Source organism: Gekko japonicus, unplaced genomic scaffold (genome assembly GCF_001447785.1).
Source record: "Gekko japonicus isolate JY-2015 unplaced genomic scaffold, Gekko_japonicus_V1.1 scaffold63, whole genome shotgun sequence".
Taxonomy (NCBI): Eukaryota; Metazoa; Chordata; class Lepidosauria; order Squamata; family Gekkonidae; genus Gekko; species Gekko japonicus.
The window spans coordinates 715,348-731,111 of NW_015168654.1; the positions used below are offsets into that span (position 1 = coordinate 715,348).

The 15,764-nt window shown below is 48.2% G+C and overlaps 1 protein-coding gene across 1 annotated transcript in view; it reads right to left on the reverse strand.

Moving 5' to 3' along the window:
- GAREM2 (GRB2 associated regulator of MAPK1 subtype 2) overlaps positions 1-12,121 on the reverse strand; it is a 53,715-nt gene extending 41,594 nt beyond the window's left edge. The window contains 1 exon segment of the mRNA XM_015415120.1: positions 12,007-12,121. Coding sequence (XP_015270606.1) covers positions 12,007-12,121 — 115 coding nt within the window.
- Between the last annotated feature and the right edge of the window lie 3,643 nt (positions 12,122-15,764).

The following is a 15,764-nucleotide window of genomic DNA, read 5'->3' on the forward strand; positions in this document are numbered from 1 at the left end:
TCAAGGCAGGCCTTGCTATGGGCAAGCAGAGTGGGCAAACACTCCTGGTAGGCCTAGGCTGAACAGCAGCATGAGGGTCTCCTTAGAAAGGGCAACAGCTGAGCAAATGCAGACCATCTCCCCACCACCACCACCACCACAGCCAATTTGGTTCAAGCAGGACATATTCCTTTCTGGGAAGCCCAAATCCCTGTTCCCTGAGGGGAAAGTTGGTTTCGAGCCTTAGAAACACAAATGCTCATTTGTGCTATGGCCAGGGGAACAGAGACAACACCAACATGGGTGAGGCCAATGATCTCTGGACTCCTAGTTCCTGTGAGCCCTTCCCACTAAGCCTCACCTCTGAAAGGCTCCAGAAACAGCCCTTCAGTTCCTTGAGCTGCGTCTTCATCCTTGCTCAGTATCATTGTTTACAGTAATGATTCTTAAAGGTTTCTTTGGCTTTCTAAAGTGGTCCCTTTCTAGAGTTCCCAGCTCCAAGTTGGGAACCAGGGGTGCCAGCCTCCAGGTGGGGATCCCCCGGAATTACAGCTCATCTCTACACTACAGAGATGAGTTCCCTGGGAGAAAATGGATGCTTTGGAGGGTGGACTCTATGGTCCTTACCCCACCGAGGTCCCTGTCCTCCCCAGGCTCCATCCCCAAATCTCCAGGGGTTTTTCAACCTGGATGCAACAACCTTAACCCCCCCCCCATCCCCTGCTGATGGCCAGGGAGGTCCTGGCAACCCGAATTCCTGGAGATTTGGGGGGTGGAGCCTGAGGAGGGTGGGGTTTGGGGAGAAGCAAGACTTCAGTGGGGTATAACGTCATAGAGTCCACCCTCCAAAGCAGCCATTTACTCCAGGTCTGTGTCACCTAGAGATCAGTTGTAATTCCAGGAGAGCTCCAGCCACCACACTGAGGTTGGCAAGCAATCCTACCCCACTCTCACGAGTCTCTCTGTAGGTTGTTAATATTTTTTCCTTACTGCCAGCCAACTGAAGGCCGAAGAAAGAGGGAAATCCCTACACATCCCCATAGAAATTACACAGTGAACCATTTTCTGCATGAAAAGGCTCCTGCTTTTACACACACACACCCCACCCAAGTCCCTTCTTCCCACAGGGCGAAGCTGGTGGTGAAGGGAACGAAGAGCCTGCTTTGCCTTCCTTTCTCTGCAGATGGAGATCTGCAGATCCGGCCTGCAGGGCTGGGCTAGGGGGTTGCTACCAGTGTTCCCTCTAAGGTGAGTGCGAGCTAGCTCACAGTTCTTTAGCCTCCAGCTCACACATTTTTGTCTTAGCTCAGGAAGGATGGCTCCAGAGCAAACTAATTTATGCAGTAGCCTAATGGCTCGCCCACAACTGTAATGCCAGCAGCTCACAAAGTAGAATTTTTGCTCACAAGACTCCACAGCTTAGAGGGAGCATTGGTTGCTACTGCCTAGCAGAGCGAGCTAATTCAGGGCCCCTTCCTACTGAAGCAAGAATGATTCGAGACAAACCTGGTTTTGTGGCCCGACAGGAATTCTGCAGGAAGGCTGAATGCTCCTCAACAATGAACCCTGGATAGGATTACTGTCTCTTTTGACTCGCCTTGCTTCTGTGCTTTGAAAAACAGCCTGACAGTTGCTGAACTTTTTCCCTGCCATTTCTCTCAAGGGCAGGAAAAAACTTAATTTGCTTAATTTATGTGTCTCAGGCTGCTGCTAAAATGATCAGGTGCAGGCCAGGGGAGTGGTCAGACACAAAAAGGATCCTGATAAGTGACATCATATGAGGATATCTTCCTCCGCCTGGAAAAGTCAACTTCTGTGATTAATCAAACACTCTGTAGCCACAACTGGACATCTTCAAAAAGCACACTATAGGACATCGTGTCAATACTTTTACTTGCTTTGCTTTTGGTGCTGTTTGTTTCTTTTATAGAGAAAGCTAGGGTTGCCACTGGCAAAGGATTGGGGGGATAGGAATTAATAATAATAATAATAATAATAATAATAATAATAATAATAATAATAATAATAATAATAATAATAATAATAATAATAATAATAATAATAATAATAATAATAATAATAATAATATTCATGGATTGCCCAACCCTGCAAGTGGGCTCTGGGTGATTCAGCATAGATAAGTTATCGCAATACACAATATCACAATAATAAAACAACCAGTCCAGATGGTGATAGCAACCCCTTTTGCCGGCTGCAGTGCTGTCTGCGCAGCAGGGCAGAGGATGAGGGGACCGTAGGAAGAAAAGAAGATCCAGGTTGGGAAACTCCCGGAGATTTGGGGATGATGCCTGGGGAGACCAGGTACTTCAGTGGTTTACAATGCCACAGAGGCCACCCTCCAAAACATCCCTTTTCTCTAGGAGAACTGATCTCTGTAGTCTGGAGATGAGCTGAAATTCTGAGGGACACCCAGGTCCCAGCTGGAGGCTGGCATCCCTAGAGAAAGCTGTCAGGCAGCAGGTTTCAGACATTTAAGAGTAGTCATCAGGGAGTCTCCAGCTCTTGCCCAGGAGGCACAACCCACGTAGAGTTGCCAATTCCGCCTTGAGAAATTTCTGGAGATTTGAGAGCAGTGCCTGTGAAAGGTGGGGGGGAGCTCAGCAGGGATGAGGTCTAACCTCTGAATTGACCTCTGGGGTGTGAACATCAATTGTAATTCCAGGAGAATCCCAGCCCCCCCCCCAAAGTTGGTAACCTTCCAACCTATCAGGACATTCTCTGCACAAGTCTCACTGGAATGGAGTTGTCCAAAAGCACAGGAGCCCGTGCAGAAGAATTTCACAATGGATTGTGCCCCATATCAGTTAATGGGAAAGGGACCATTTATATTTTCCGTAACAGATACCAAATGTCTTGGGCCAAGCCTGAGGACTGCCGGTGGAGTCAGAACCTCAAGAAGTTTATCAATACTCTTTCTATGACTTCCAGGAACAGAAGATGGTAGCTGTGCCAGATGATCAGCAGAACAATACTTCTTAGCGTGGAATATTTAAACAACATCCATTAGCATTTATATCATGCTCTGGAGTGCTCAAAGCAGCTCAGATGGATTGCCACCAGTCCTTACAACAGGTTTGTAATGTGCCTGAGTATTATTAGCTGCAACCGAAGATGTTTTTGCATGTTCATTCGCTGGCAAAATAGCGGTTTCGCTAAGGCCACTTACTGAACACATGCAACTGCCTTCCACTGTGTGTTAGACCGCGGGTCCAGCTCAGTATTGTCTACTCTGACTGGCAGTGGCTCTCCAGGGTCTCAAGCAAAAGTCTTTTACATCACCTACTATTTGTTTTGTCTTTTCTTTTTTTTCCTGCTGTCAAATCACAGCTGACATGGCTACCCTCTGGAGTTTCCAAGGCAAGAGACGTTCAGGGGTGGTTTGCTGTTGCCTGCCCCCGCGTCACAACCCTGGTATTCCTTGGAGGTCTCCCTTCTAAAAACTAGCCGGAATCTACCCCGCTTAGCTTCTGAGATCAGATTAGCCTGAGTTATAGAGGCCAGGATATATCACCTCCTAGCTGGAGATGCTGGGGATTGAACCTGGGACCATTTGCACGCCAAGCAGATGCACTACCTCCCCTTCCCCAAATGAGCTACTGAGTTCACTGCAGAGGTAAGATTTCAACCAGGGACTCCTAGTTTCGTTGACCACTCTTAGCCACAGAGCCACTGGAAGATCAGTCCAGGAAAGGCAAAGCAAGTGTTATTTTCTCTTGACTGCATGCCTCCAATACGGCATGAGCCAATGGGTATCAGGAGGCAAGCCACGGGTGCTCCACTTCCCCAGTCAGCCCACTGAAAATGCCAGGAATGGTTACTAGGGAAATCCGCTGTGTTCCAAGGCCTTTGCAGCCAGAAATAAGCATTCTTGGCAGCGAGCAACAAGGAGAGGATCCCTTTGTATTGCTGCAGGAGGATACAAAGACACATGGTAGTGGTGGGGGACACCCCTAAATTCATTTATTTAAAAGTTTGTCACTTGGTTTGTCCCATGGGGAAAGCAGCTAATAATCCTGGAATGGTCCCAAGATCCCTCGTAAGTGTGGCTGTGTTCCCTCTCCGTGAACATCACTGTGCAAAAATTCTCTTGGCATTTCCCTGGTCATACAGGAAAGGAGCTAAGGAGACATCCAGAAGCAAAGAGAACTAACTGCACACACCTCATGGTGCCTTCTTTCTGCTTCAGACGTGCCACCATCACACTCTCTTTTAATGAGCCAAGGGATTGCCTGCATGTGTTCAAAGGGCCACGTGGGCCAAGATTGCTCTGGACTCCTTGGGCTGGAACGTATCACAAAAAGGGATGCACATTTCTGCTGTATCAGAAGTTTTACCTTGCCGTGCATTTACTAGCAAGAGAAAAGCCACTAGTTTGGTATGCAGCACCCTTTCTCTCTGTCCTGTTGCCAGCAGGGTTCATTGTGTTTGCATGAAATGCCAGTAGCCCCTTTGAAACCAACGCTTTCCCCCCAAAGTAGTCTTGAAGACAAGACGCTGAATTCCCTGCCATGCCAAATTAGCTGTCCATTCACCCTTAAAGAACCTTGAACCTTCAGCTCCTTGAGACCCAGCTTCTCCCAGGCAACCATCTACGGGGAGGAAACTCCTTCAGCCTGACCTACAAATATGTCGGGAATTGGGATTCTATTAGCCGTAAATTATGTGGTAGGTGGGGACGTCTCCTCCCAGCCATCTGACCCATTCTGCCCTATAAAGGAACACCTGTCCTAGAATCACCCTGGGAGGATTCTCCCACTGAACTGACTCAATGCCACGAGGACAAGGACTGAGCACTGCTTTACCTGGCCAAGACTACCCAGTGTGGCTGGACTTCTGTCTCCTCAAGATATCTCAACCTGCCTAGGATACCACCTTGAAATTAATCAATTATATTTTGTTGGTGTTGTTTTCCTTCTAGCAAATGTTCTCAGCAAGGCTACACAGAGATATTTGCCGCAAGGGCATTTCTTGTACCTGGCTTCAGCCATTTCTCGGAGGCAGGATTCAAGGCAGAGGGACCCAAAACGTGGATGGTTTCTATTGCAATTTACAGTGCAACCCTAAGCAGGAGTTACACCCTTCCAAATGCACTGAGGCAATGTACCCTAACCCTGTGGAAATCAGTTTCTTCTCAGGTTCAGCCCAGGTTCAGATCCCCATCCTGCCATGGAAGCCTGCTGGGCGACCTTGGTCCAGTCACATGCTCAGCCTAACCTACCACACAGGGTGCTTGTTGGGAGGATAAAGTGGAGAAGAGGAGAATGATACAAGCCACTTCCGGTCCCCGTTGAAGAGAAAGGCAAATGAGTTAAATGAATAATTCAACCCTTACTCCCCTCACCCTTCCTTTCCCACCCACCCTATCCTGCCTCCCTTGTTCTCAAAGTTTAAGCCACTCTGTAAAAAGCCACACGTCACTGACAGCCATTTCTAAGGAGTAACAAGTACTCTGGCTGGGTTTTCCAACACTTCTTTGAACAGATACATAACTACCGTTGCCTTTTTGTATGTTTGGGGGCGAGGGTGAGCCAAGGGGAAAAGATGGCAACCTGCTGATGCAACCGAGAGCCATTTCATATGGGATAGGCTTCCTTTGGCTGTCTAAGCCTTAAAGGACTCTTTGTCCACAAGTTAACCAGTTTTATATCAGCTTTCATGGACCACAGCCCACTTTCTTAAGTGCAAGAAGCTATGAAGACATATAAATGAGATGTGCTGGCAAACACATGTTGTGAACCATGTGCACATGTGGCAGGGAACATTCCAAACTCTATTCCTTGGCACAACCTTTCCCCAACAGACATAAAGGTGACAGATCAAGATGGGCAGCCGTGTTAGTCTGTAGCAGTAGAAAAGAGCAAGAGTCCAGTCGCACCTTAAAGGCTAACAAAATATGTGGCAGGGTATGAGCTTTCTGTCACTGAGTCACTGCCCACTTCTTCAGATACAGCTAGAATGGGAGTCCATCAGTCCTATTATTTGGAAAGTGGAGTGATTTCAGATGTCGAATGACATTAGCAGGCAAATAACAATAGGGTGAATAACAATAGCAGGCATGATTGGATTAGGTGAGATAGCCAGGGGTAATAGGTGTGGAGAAATCAGCATTGGTAATGAGACAGAAAACCTAGGTCTCGATTCAGTCCTGGTGGATAAATTGTCTTGAGCTTCATTATCTACTACCAATGCTGACGCCTCTGCATATCTCACCTAATCCAACCATGCCTGCTATTGTTATTTACCTGCTATTGTAATTTGCCTGCTAATGTCATTCGACATCTGAAATCACTCCACTTTCCAATAAATAGGACTGATGGACTCCCATTCTAGCTGTATCTGAAGAAGTGAGTAGTGACTCACGAAAGCTCATACCCTGCTGCCACATATTTTGTTACTACATAAAAGTGAAAATACACAATTGCTGTGAATATCAATCAATTCACAGCCAAAGTGGGATCTGAACCCAGGACTTCTCAGAAAACAGTATCAAAAAAGGCACAAGAGCAGTGTTCAAACCTGCAGACCTATGAAACATATTCCACAGGAATTGGGAATGGGAGCAGGGTTGCTCCTAGGTAAACCCATTAACATTGCATGGCAAGATATTCTTCACACCAGAAGTCCTGGGAATTAATCCTCATTTCTGTCCCACCGCCCTTGTTTTATTTCTGTGCTCAGTTTCACTCTGGGGGTCTTCTCCACTCTGAAGCTTCTCCACAGCTATTTGCATTCAGAAAGTAGCAGATCAGAGCCAACACCAAGCCAGGAAGGGGGTGGAGGTGGAGAGAAAGTGGTGGAAAAACTTACAAACAAACAGCACCAAAGCTGTTATCCCAACCACTCTTTAGACGCAAGCTGGTCACACAGAAGCCAAAACCCTGGCATCTGGACACACACTGGGGGCAGCTAGAATCAAAGGCCCTTCCTTTCTGAGCTGAGGATTGGGCGGCTGGGAGTTAGACATGCTCCTTTCCCAATATGAACTCCAACTCTCCTTGCTGATGTTTTTTATTACAAATTTGTAGAGAATTTTGAACAGAAAAACATTAAATTGTCTCTTCCTGCATGGCACCTTCTACCTCCAAGCATCCAGCTGGGCCTCATTCACAGAGCCATCTGCTCAACCCACAGCAGTTCCAGCAGGCTATCCCCACCTAAAAATCTTTGTTTGGAGAAGGGGGAAACCTCCTGGCCACACTCATCTCCTGCTTTTACCCATTAACATACTGAGCATGCTTGAAAACATCAGGTAGTTAACAGTGCATCACACAGCAAAGAGAAAGTTCATTCCCCACCTCCCCACTGCATATTATATGAGCCTTCCAGTCTCAGGGACCAAGAACAGACTCCAGCTGCAGAGTTTCTCCAGTCTAAGGAAGCCAGCAGAGATTGGAGCGGTATACCGGTAAGAAAGTGGCCAGTGTGGTGTCTCCCATCTTCTGCTTCATGTACCACCAACAGAGACAGTGTAGATGTGTGAAAGTGTCATCAAGTCACAACTGACTTATGGTGACCCCAGCAAAGGGCTTTCAAGGCAAGTGAGAAGCAGAGGTGGTTGGCCATGGCCTTCCGCTGCAGAGCCTTCCTTGGTGGTCTCGCTTCCAAGCACCAGCCCTGCTTAGCTTCCAAGATTTGACCAAATCAAACTATACCACCATTCGACATCACAACCACCATTCAACATCATAAGAGAGACAGTACCAGGAAGCAATGCTCCCTCTAAGCTGTGGAGTCTTGTGAGCAAAACTTCTACTATGTGAGCTACTGGCATTAAAGTTGTGAGTGAGTGATTTGGCTACTGCATAAATTAGTTTGCTCTGGAGCCATCCTTCCTGAGCTACGACAAAAATGTGTGAGCCAGAGGCTAAAAAACTGTGAGCTAACTCACACTAACTCAGCTTAGAGGGAACACTGCCAGGAAGATATTTAAGTTTCTGTCCATTCTGAATCTGTTTGAATGAGTTTAGACTTGAGTAACTCTGCAACTGGAGTTAGTCTGCCCAGGATTACACTGGAGGTTTCCCTATATGAACCCAACAAACTGTTTTTCAAGCAGGCATCTGATTGAAACAGACAGAGACTTAAATGTCACTAGTGTTTTGCAAAGATAATAATAACAATAATAATACTTTTCTTTTTTGCAGAATCATTTAAATCATTTTAATCAGTGTTAGGCAATTATTTTAACTCCCCATCCCCAAATGTACGACACAAATCTCTGCTTGAAAGAAATGCTTACATTTGATGACCTCACTCGTAGCTTTGCCTTATACTGTCAGAATGTTCATCTAACTCAGGCTGTCTACTCTGGTTGGTAATGGCTCTCCAAGATCCTTCCCAGCTGCAGATGCCAGGGACTGAACCTGGTACCTTCAATATGTAGAGCAGGTGCTCTACCAGTGTACTGTGGCTCCTCCACACAACCTATCCCAACATAGTACCCTCTCCCACCCCAACTCCTAAGGTTCCTAGAGTGCTTCCTAGTGCCCAAACATTTTATCCTGGCTCATATTGTAATTTAACAGAAAAATACACTTCTTTCCTCCTTCAGGCAGCCCAGCTGGAAGATGGTTCTCCTCTCATCAGCCTTTCTTCCTGCTCTGAACAGACTCCAAACTCCTTCCATCTTGCCTCATCTATCAAATTTTCCAGGGCTCTGCACACATTGCAAACAAGACAGAAGATATCCCAACAGACGGAGCAGCACCTGAATTATGGCCTGAAGGAACCAGGAGTCTACAGCTTGGCCCAAAGAAGGGTTCCCACACTATCAGCCTGCCACAGATTAACCTGCATAATTCAAACGACCATGTGCCACAACTATGCTACCCACTGGGACTGATTTCTCCTCTATGTATTCCACAAAGAACAACTGAAGCAAGCCCAGGATGGCCTTAGTTATCATAGAGGGGGGTACACCATCCTATGATGCTACTGGAATAAGAACAGATCCCTCAAGGAAAGGAGCCAAGTCTTAGGGAAGGGTTGTGGCTCAGTGGTAGAGTATCTGCTTTGCATGCAGAAGGTTCCAGTTTCAATCCCCATCATCTCCACTTCAGAGGATTGGGTAATGCTTAATGCAAAAGATCTCTATGTGAGATTCTGGAAAGCTGCTGCCAGTCAGAGTAGACAAGATTGACCTTGATAGACTGATGGTCTGATTCAGTATATGGCAGCTTCCTGTGTTCAAGTGTGTACTTTGGGACTCTAGATCCTGCAAAGAACAGGTGTGGGACTCCCATTCAAATGCACTTGTACCATCTCTCTTTGGGCCACCTGTGTTTCTCTAACCTCCTCTGCACAGTGCACAGGCCCCTTTCTTTGCCCTGCACACAATTCCTGCACAGAACTCTTGCCCAGCCAACTGCATGTGACACGCTATAAAGTTCAGTCACAAATGATGCTGCTAAGAACCCATTTTCATCCAAGTGGGGTCACTTGCCAGGTTATTATCATGGGCACAATGGAAGAAGGTCAGCATTGTCAGCCATTACAACAATGGGAGCAGGTCAGCCATCACAGCATCCAGATCTACATCCTAAATCCCCTGCAACATTTTTCAAAATCGCTTGTAAACAAACTTCCACATTTGAATTTATTTTCCAAATTACAGTCACACAAAATACAAAAACCAGCCAAAGCACCTCTTTTGGAAGACTGCCTGATCTGCGGAGTGATCTGCCGGGGCAACGGCAAATGCTGAGCAATGAAGTCTAGATTCAAGTTACACAAGCACCCTGAAGACCAATGAAAGTTTCCAGGGTATAAGCTCAGATCTGACGAAGTGAGTTTTGATTCCCAAAAGCTTACACCTAGAAATTTTTGGTGGTCTCTAAGGTGCTAGTGGATTCAAATTCTATTCTACCGTTACAGACTAACATGGCTACACATTGGATAATGATGTACAAATTGTGGTCAGTCCCAATGTTCCCTCTAAGCTGTGCAGTCTTGTGAGCAAAAAATTCTACTTCATGAGCTTCTGGCATTAAAGTTGTGAGTGAGCGACTTGGTGGCTGCATAAATTAGTTTGCTCTGCAGCCCTCCTTCCTGAGCGAAGACAAAAATGTGTGAGCTGGAGGCTAAAGAACTGTGAGCTAGCTCACACTAACTCAGCTTAGAGGGAACATTGGTCAGTCCACCTGTCACCCACCACTCCTGAGGCCAACTTGTGTTGAAAACCGAATTACAAATGGATAGAAGATAACTTTTGTGTACACCTGTGATTGCAGTGGCTGCCAGCAACCCAACCCCTGCATCCATGTGCAGTAAGGAAAACACGGCTGCAAGGACTACCAGCTCTGCAGCCACCACACCACAACCAGCTCTGCGGCCACGGAGAAGAGAGTCTCAGCGGGCCTGATATAGCCCACAGGCTGCCAGTGGAGAATCAAGGCATCCACACTGCTTGGCACAGGGGCCTTCTGGGTTTCCTTCCAGATGCTCCAAATCAGACAAAACTCAGCAGGCACTGGAGAGAAACCACAATGCCAGTCTGGAGGAAAGAAGGCATCTTGAGTTTATGCTTTTTGCAAGATAGCAACAACATATGTTGACCCAGCTGGTGCATGCGGGAGGTGGACAAGACCTGATCGCCACAAGAGCGCTCCCTCCTGTCTCTGAAATGGGAAAAAAAGAGGCCAAACTGACAGCTGTCTGTTGCCTTGATGTCGTTTACCCTTCTGGATGGGGGTCAGGTCCCGGCTGCCTCATTAGGCTGCCCCAGCAATTGAAGAATCAGGGAGGGGGCGATCCGGCATCAAGAGCTGCTACGGCTTCCCCATCCCTGCCCCCCCCTCCCCAAACTCATTCACAAATAAAACAGGAGAGGGAAGAGACACTCTGGTTTCCCCTCCCATTAGTATTCAGGGCATCACACGTACCACGGATGGAAAAAATTCCCATTCTTCTCACGGTGTACAAAACCCAAGCCGGGCAGCCTGCCACAGAAACAACCCCCCCCCCCTTGGCTCCCCTCTGCCAGGGGTTTGCGGGAACAGAATGAGTGCCATCTGCAACCAATCCCTCCCCAGCAATCAGAGTGACAGAAATTGGGGCGGTGGGGGGGGGGGGCAGCGCAGAGATGCGAGAGATACCAGTTGCCAGGGTAGGCGATACCCTGGTTTGAAAAGCCGCCTCCCTCCCCCTCCAATTGTGGAACACATTTTCACATCCTAACAGAGCCCTGTAAAAGCAACTGCAGAGGGCTTAAGATACCCCCCCCCTCCATAAAGTTTGCCCCCAACAGATTACAGAGTTCCACCAAAGGGACAGATGCTTCCTTTCTCTCCCCCACCAAACGTACTCCCTGCACAAACACACAGGACCAGGATCTCTCCCCCTCTCCCTTACTCAGGCATCAAGGCAAACAAACTGGACACAAGAGGAAGTGCCACAATAGACTGAAAGGGCTCACTGGTCGAGAGCTGTAAAGTGCCTTTTCCAAAAAGGTAATAGAGTCATGATGTAATAAAGACAGGCTCTCAGGGACTCATCAAACAAAGGCTGCCTTACCTCGAGGCAAGGTGAAGGAAGCATCAGGTAATGGACGAGGGCGGCATTACACAGGGTAGAAGAGAGATCTGACTGGAAGGGCACAACCCACCTCTGCCAACCCCACTGAAACGGCGCTCCGGTGCAGCTCCTGTTCGTTTCAATGGAACTGGTGCAGGTGGCCCTTTCCGGGTAGACCATGCCCCCTGCCAGTGAGTGGGAAGCTGTGTGGATCTTCCACCTGAGCCCCCAAAATGCCTTGAACTGAGGGGAAGCTTTCATCCCAGGCACCCCAAAACATAACAGAGGTCAGAAGCAGAGACCCTCCCGAGCCCCTTACAATGGACCACTCCTCCCCTCCATCCTTTCCATCGGCCCCAGAAAGTAAACGCCCCCTCTGGCGAGTCTATGGAGTGAGCCTCCTCCGCGGGGGCCCTCCCCGAGAGCCCCACCACAAACAAGTGTAGAGGCCCGCAGAAGATGCCCATTCGCCCGCCCCTCCGACGGCTGACCCACCGGGCCCGGGGCGCACGAGGGCAGGCAAGCGGCACTTGGCCACGATTAGGTCGAGCGGCAGCGGCGGTCCCGGGCTCCACGCGACGCGCCCCAGCGCCGCCGCCAGTCTCTCCATGCTGGCCGCCCGCCCCGTCGCAGCGGCATCGCCCCTCAGCCTCGCCCGCTCCGTCCAGGCACACGCTCGGCGGCAGCCCAGGCGACCACGCTCCTCCGCCGCTCGCCGGGCCGCTCCATGCAAGAAGCGCGACGGCAGCGGCGGCGTCCGCCCCGCGTCCCTCGCCTGCCTTTGCCGGCCTGCTCAGGCCCGCCCCCGGAGGGCGGGACGGCCCAGCCGCGCTCACACGCCCCTGCGAGGCAGCAGGCGAGCCGCCTTCGGGGCTCCAAGCGACGGCGTGCCCCAGCAGCAGGGAGCTCTCTGGCCCAGAATGCCTCTCGGCGGGGGCCACTCTTCTGCCCCAGGAACAGCTTCTGTCTCAATCCAACGCAGGCACAAGTTCGCCTCCTGGCTGGCACAGAACGGGGACTAGTTCAGAGGCACAACAACGCAGCCTCCCCAAGGAATGCCCGCGCCTCTCTGTAAAGGGAGCGATTCAGTGAGCCAATGTTGCATCTCTGCATGTTTTCATTGCTCTGGTCTTTGACCGTTAATTAATATGACTAGAAACCTACAGATGCCAGCAACATGGTAATTAAACAATTATGTTGTTTGGGCAGCTGCAGGTGTCTAATCATCTTGATTTATGGTTGTCCTATGGTTTTGTATTTTCATTGTTCTTTACCCAGCGAGTCAAACAGTGGGATATAAATAGTTTAATGTATGTTTAATTAATCAGCCTTTCACATCACATTAGCGGCACATAGTTTGGGAATAACCACAGTATGATACAGGCGCGCGCGCGCGCACTTTGCAGGCTTCATTTCTCAAATTTGAGAGCTGCTCTGTTATATCTGCCATTGAAGAACATACAGCACAGGTAAATGTTAATCTCAGCCACACTTTTTAGCAACAGCAGCCATGTTAGGCCAGCATAGCCTTGAACAGAGTGAATGGGGTTGGTGTTCACCCAGAAATGTGTTCCGTTTCCCCAAGTTGCATGCAGGGGTTACACTAACATGACATCATCAGGTTGACAAATATGGTTGCCTTACCCCTTGGCCTCCGGTGGGGGATGGGGGGGGTAGGGTTGCTAGATCCAGACTGGGAAACTCCTGGAGATTTGGGGGTGGAGCCTGGAGACAGGGACCACAGGGGGACTAATGCCATAGAGATCACACACACCCCAAAAAAACCCATCCATTTTCACCACTGGAGCTGATCTTTGTGTTCGGGAGATGAACTATAATTCTGGGGGGTCTCAGGTCCCACCTGGAGGCTGGCATCGCTACCCAGAAAGCAATTATGTTCTTCCAGGATATCTCTGGGAGGGCGTGGAGACTGTACACTGTGTATACTGGGGTCCTCAACCTTTTTGAGCCTGTGGGTACCTTTGGAATTCTGACAACGGGTGCAGCCACAATATGGCTGCCGCAGGGGTGGAGCCAGACATAAAATCCAGCTTATCTTCAGTCACAGTGAAGATCCTTGTGCTGTGGTGTGTCCCCACCAATGCTTCCTCTAAGCTATGGAGTCTTTTGAGCAAAAATTCTACTTTGTGAGCTACTGGCATTAAAGTTGTGAGCCAGTGGTTTGGCCACCGCATAAATTAGTTTGCTCTGGAGCCATCCTTCCTGAGCCAAGACAGAAATGTGTGAGCCAGAGGCTAAAAAACTGTGAGCTAGCTCACACTAACTTGGCTTAGAGGGAACACTGGTCCCCCACCTACTTCAGTTGTGCTGTCCCTACCCACTTCAATAGGCAGGCTCTAGTTAAGGTGTTGGAGCTGCGGTGGCTCAAGTGGTTAAGACACTGAACTGCAGGCTGCGGAAGGTCAGTAGTTCAGCAGTTCAAGACCCAGGTGCCGCAAGACGGGGTGAGCTCCTGTCTCTAGTTCCAGCTCCTGCCAACCTAGCAGTTCGAAAGCAAGAAATTGCAAGTAGATAAATAGGTACCACTTCGGTGGGAAGGTAACAGCGTTCCGTGCGCCTTGGAGTTTAGTCATGCCGGCCACATGACCACGGAAATGTCTTCGGACAGCGCTGGCTCTTCGGCTTTGAAACGGAGATGAGCACCGCAACCCTAGAGTCGGATTCGACTGGCTTTCGAGCAAGGGAACCTTTACCTTTTTAGTTAAGGTGTTGGTGGGCATCACATTGGGGACCCCTTGGGATTAAATGGTTCAGTATTTACATCTGGATGCCTACACCCAAATCATAAAAGAAATACAAAAGGTAATGGGTAAGCCCTGTTTTAAACAAAATAGATTAACCTATAGTAAGAAGAAGAGAGAGAAGAGATTGGATTTATACCCCGCCCTTCACTACCCGACGGAGTCTCAGAGTGGCTTACAAACTCCTTTCCCTTCCCCACAACAGACACCCTGTGAGGTAGGTGGGGCTGAGAGGGCTCTGACAGAAACTGCTCTTTTTCAAGTACAGCTCTTATCAGAACCACGGCTTTCCCAAGGTCATCCAGCCAGGTGCAAGTGGAGGAGTGGGGAATCAAACCCGGTTCTCCCAGATTAGAGTCCGCGCACTTAACCACTACACCAAACTGGCTAATTCAAAGCCTTGGTTTGATAAGGACTGTAGAACTATGAAAAGTGCTCTTAATGCTATGTACATCAAACACAGGTGTAATAACAACACCCTAGGGGAATATAAAAACCTTAAAAAACAATATAAGGCCTTGATACAATGAAAAAAGAAAGAAGCCATAGCCCTTGCATGGGAGCAACTAAGCTCAGCAATCAGAGATTTCAAAAATCCCCATTTATTCTTGAATATGGTCTCTAATTGTACTACTAGATCTCCCTCAGTGTGCAGTAATACAATTCTCCCTGAAATTTGGGGAAATTATTTTGAGCAGCTCTATCGAGGTCAGGATGAGGCTGCAACAGAGGATCTGGATATAGATACTTTACCTTCTTGGCCCCCTGTGCATCCTCAAGAAATTAAGAACCTTATACAGACATTGAAATCCAATAAAGCCCCAGGCTCTGATCTTATATCGGCAGTTCTGATTAAGAGGAACTTTGGGGTTCTGGTTCTTATTACCTTATTTACAACTATAGATAGAACGGGTAGAATACCTAAGGACTGGGGGGGTGGCAATAATTGTGCCTATTTACAAGAAAGGGAATAGAGAGGACCCTGCCAATTATAGGCCAGTTAGTCTGCTAAGCATAATAAGTAAGCTCCATTCAAAACATTTACAATGGAAGCTAAAAGATTGGATGGAGCAGGAAGGTTTTTGGGGACAGGAGCAAGCAGGCTTTAGAGAGGGATGGTCGTGTTTAGATCAGTATGTGATACTGAACCATTTAATCTCCAAATACTCTTTGAACTCTTTAACTTCCTTGTATGCAGCTTTTATAGATTTTAAATCTGCGTTTGATTCTGTCTCAAGAACTACCCTATGGGAAAAGTTGAAATCCTCTACGATAGATAGGCGCCTATTGTTTCTATTGAGAGCTCTCCATAAAAATACTTTTATTAGGGTACAATGTACTCCACAAGGTCATCTAACGAACATGATTAGTTCAGACAGAGGAGTAAAACAAGGATGTATATTGGCACCACTTTTATTTAATATTTATATCAATGACATGGTTCAGTTTTTGCACAAACTTGAATTCCACCCTCCAAAGCTTGCAGACAGA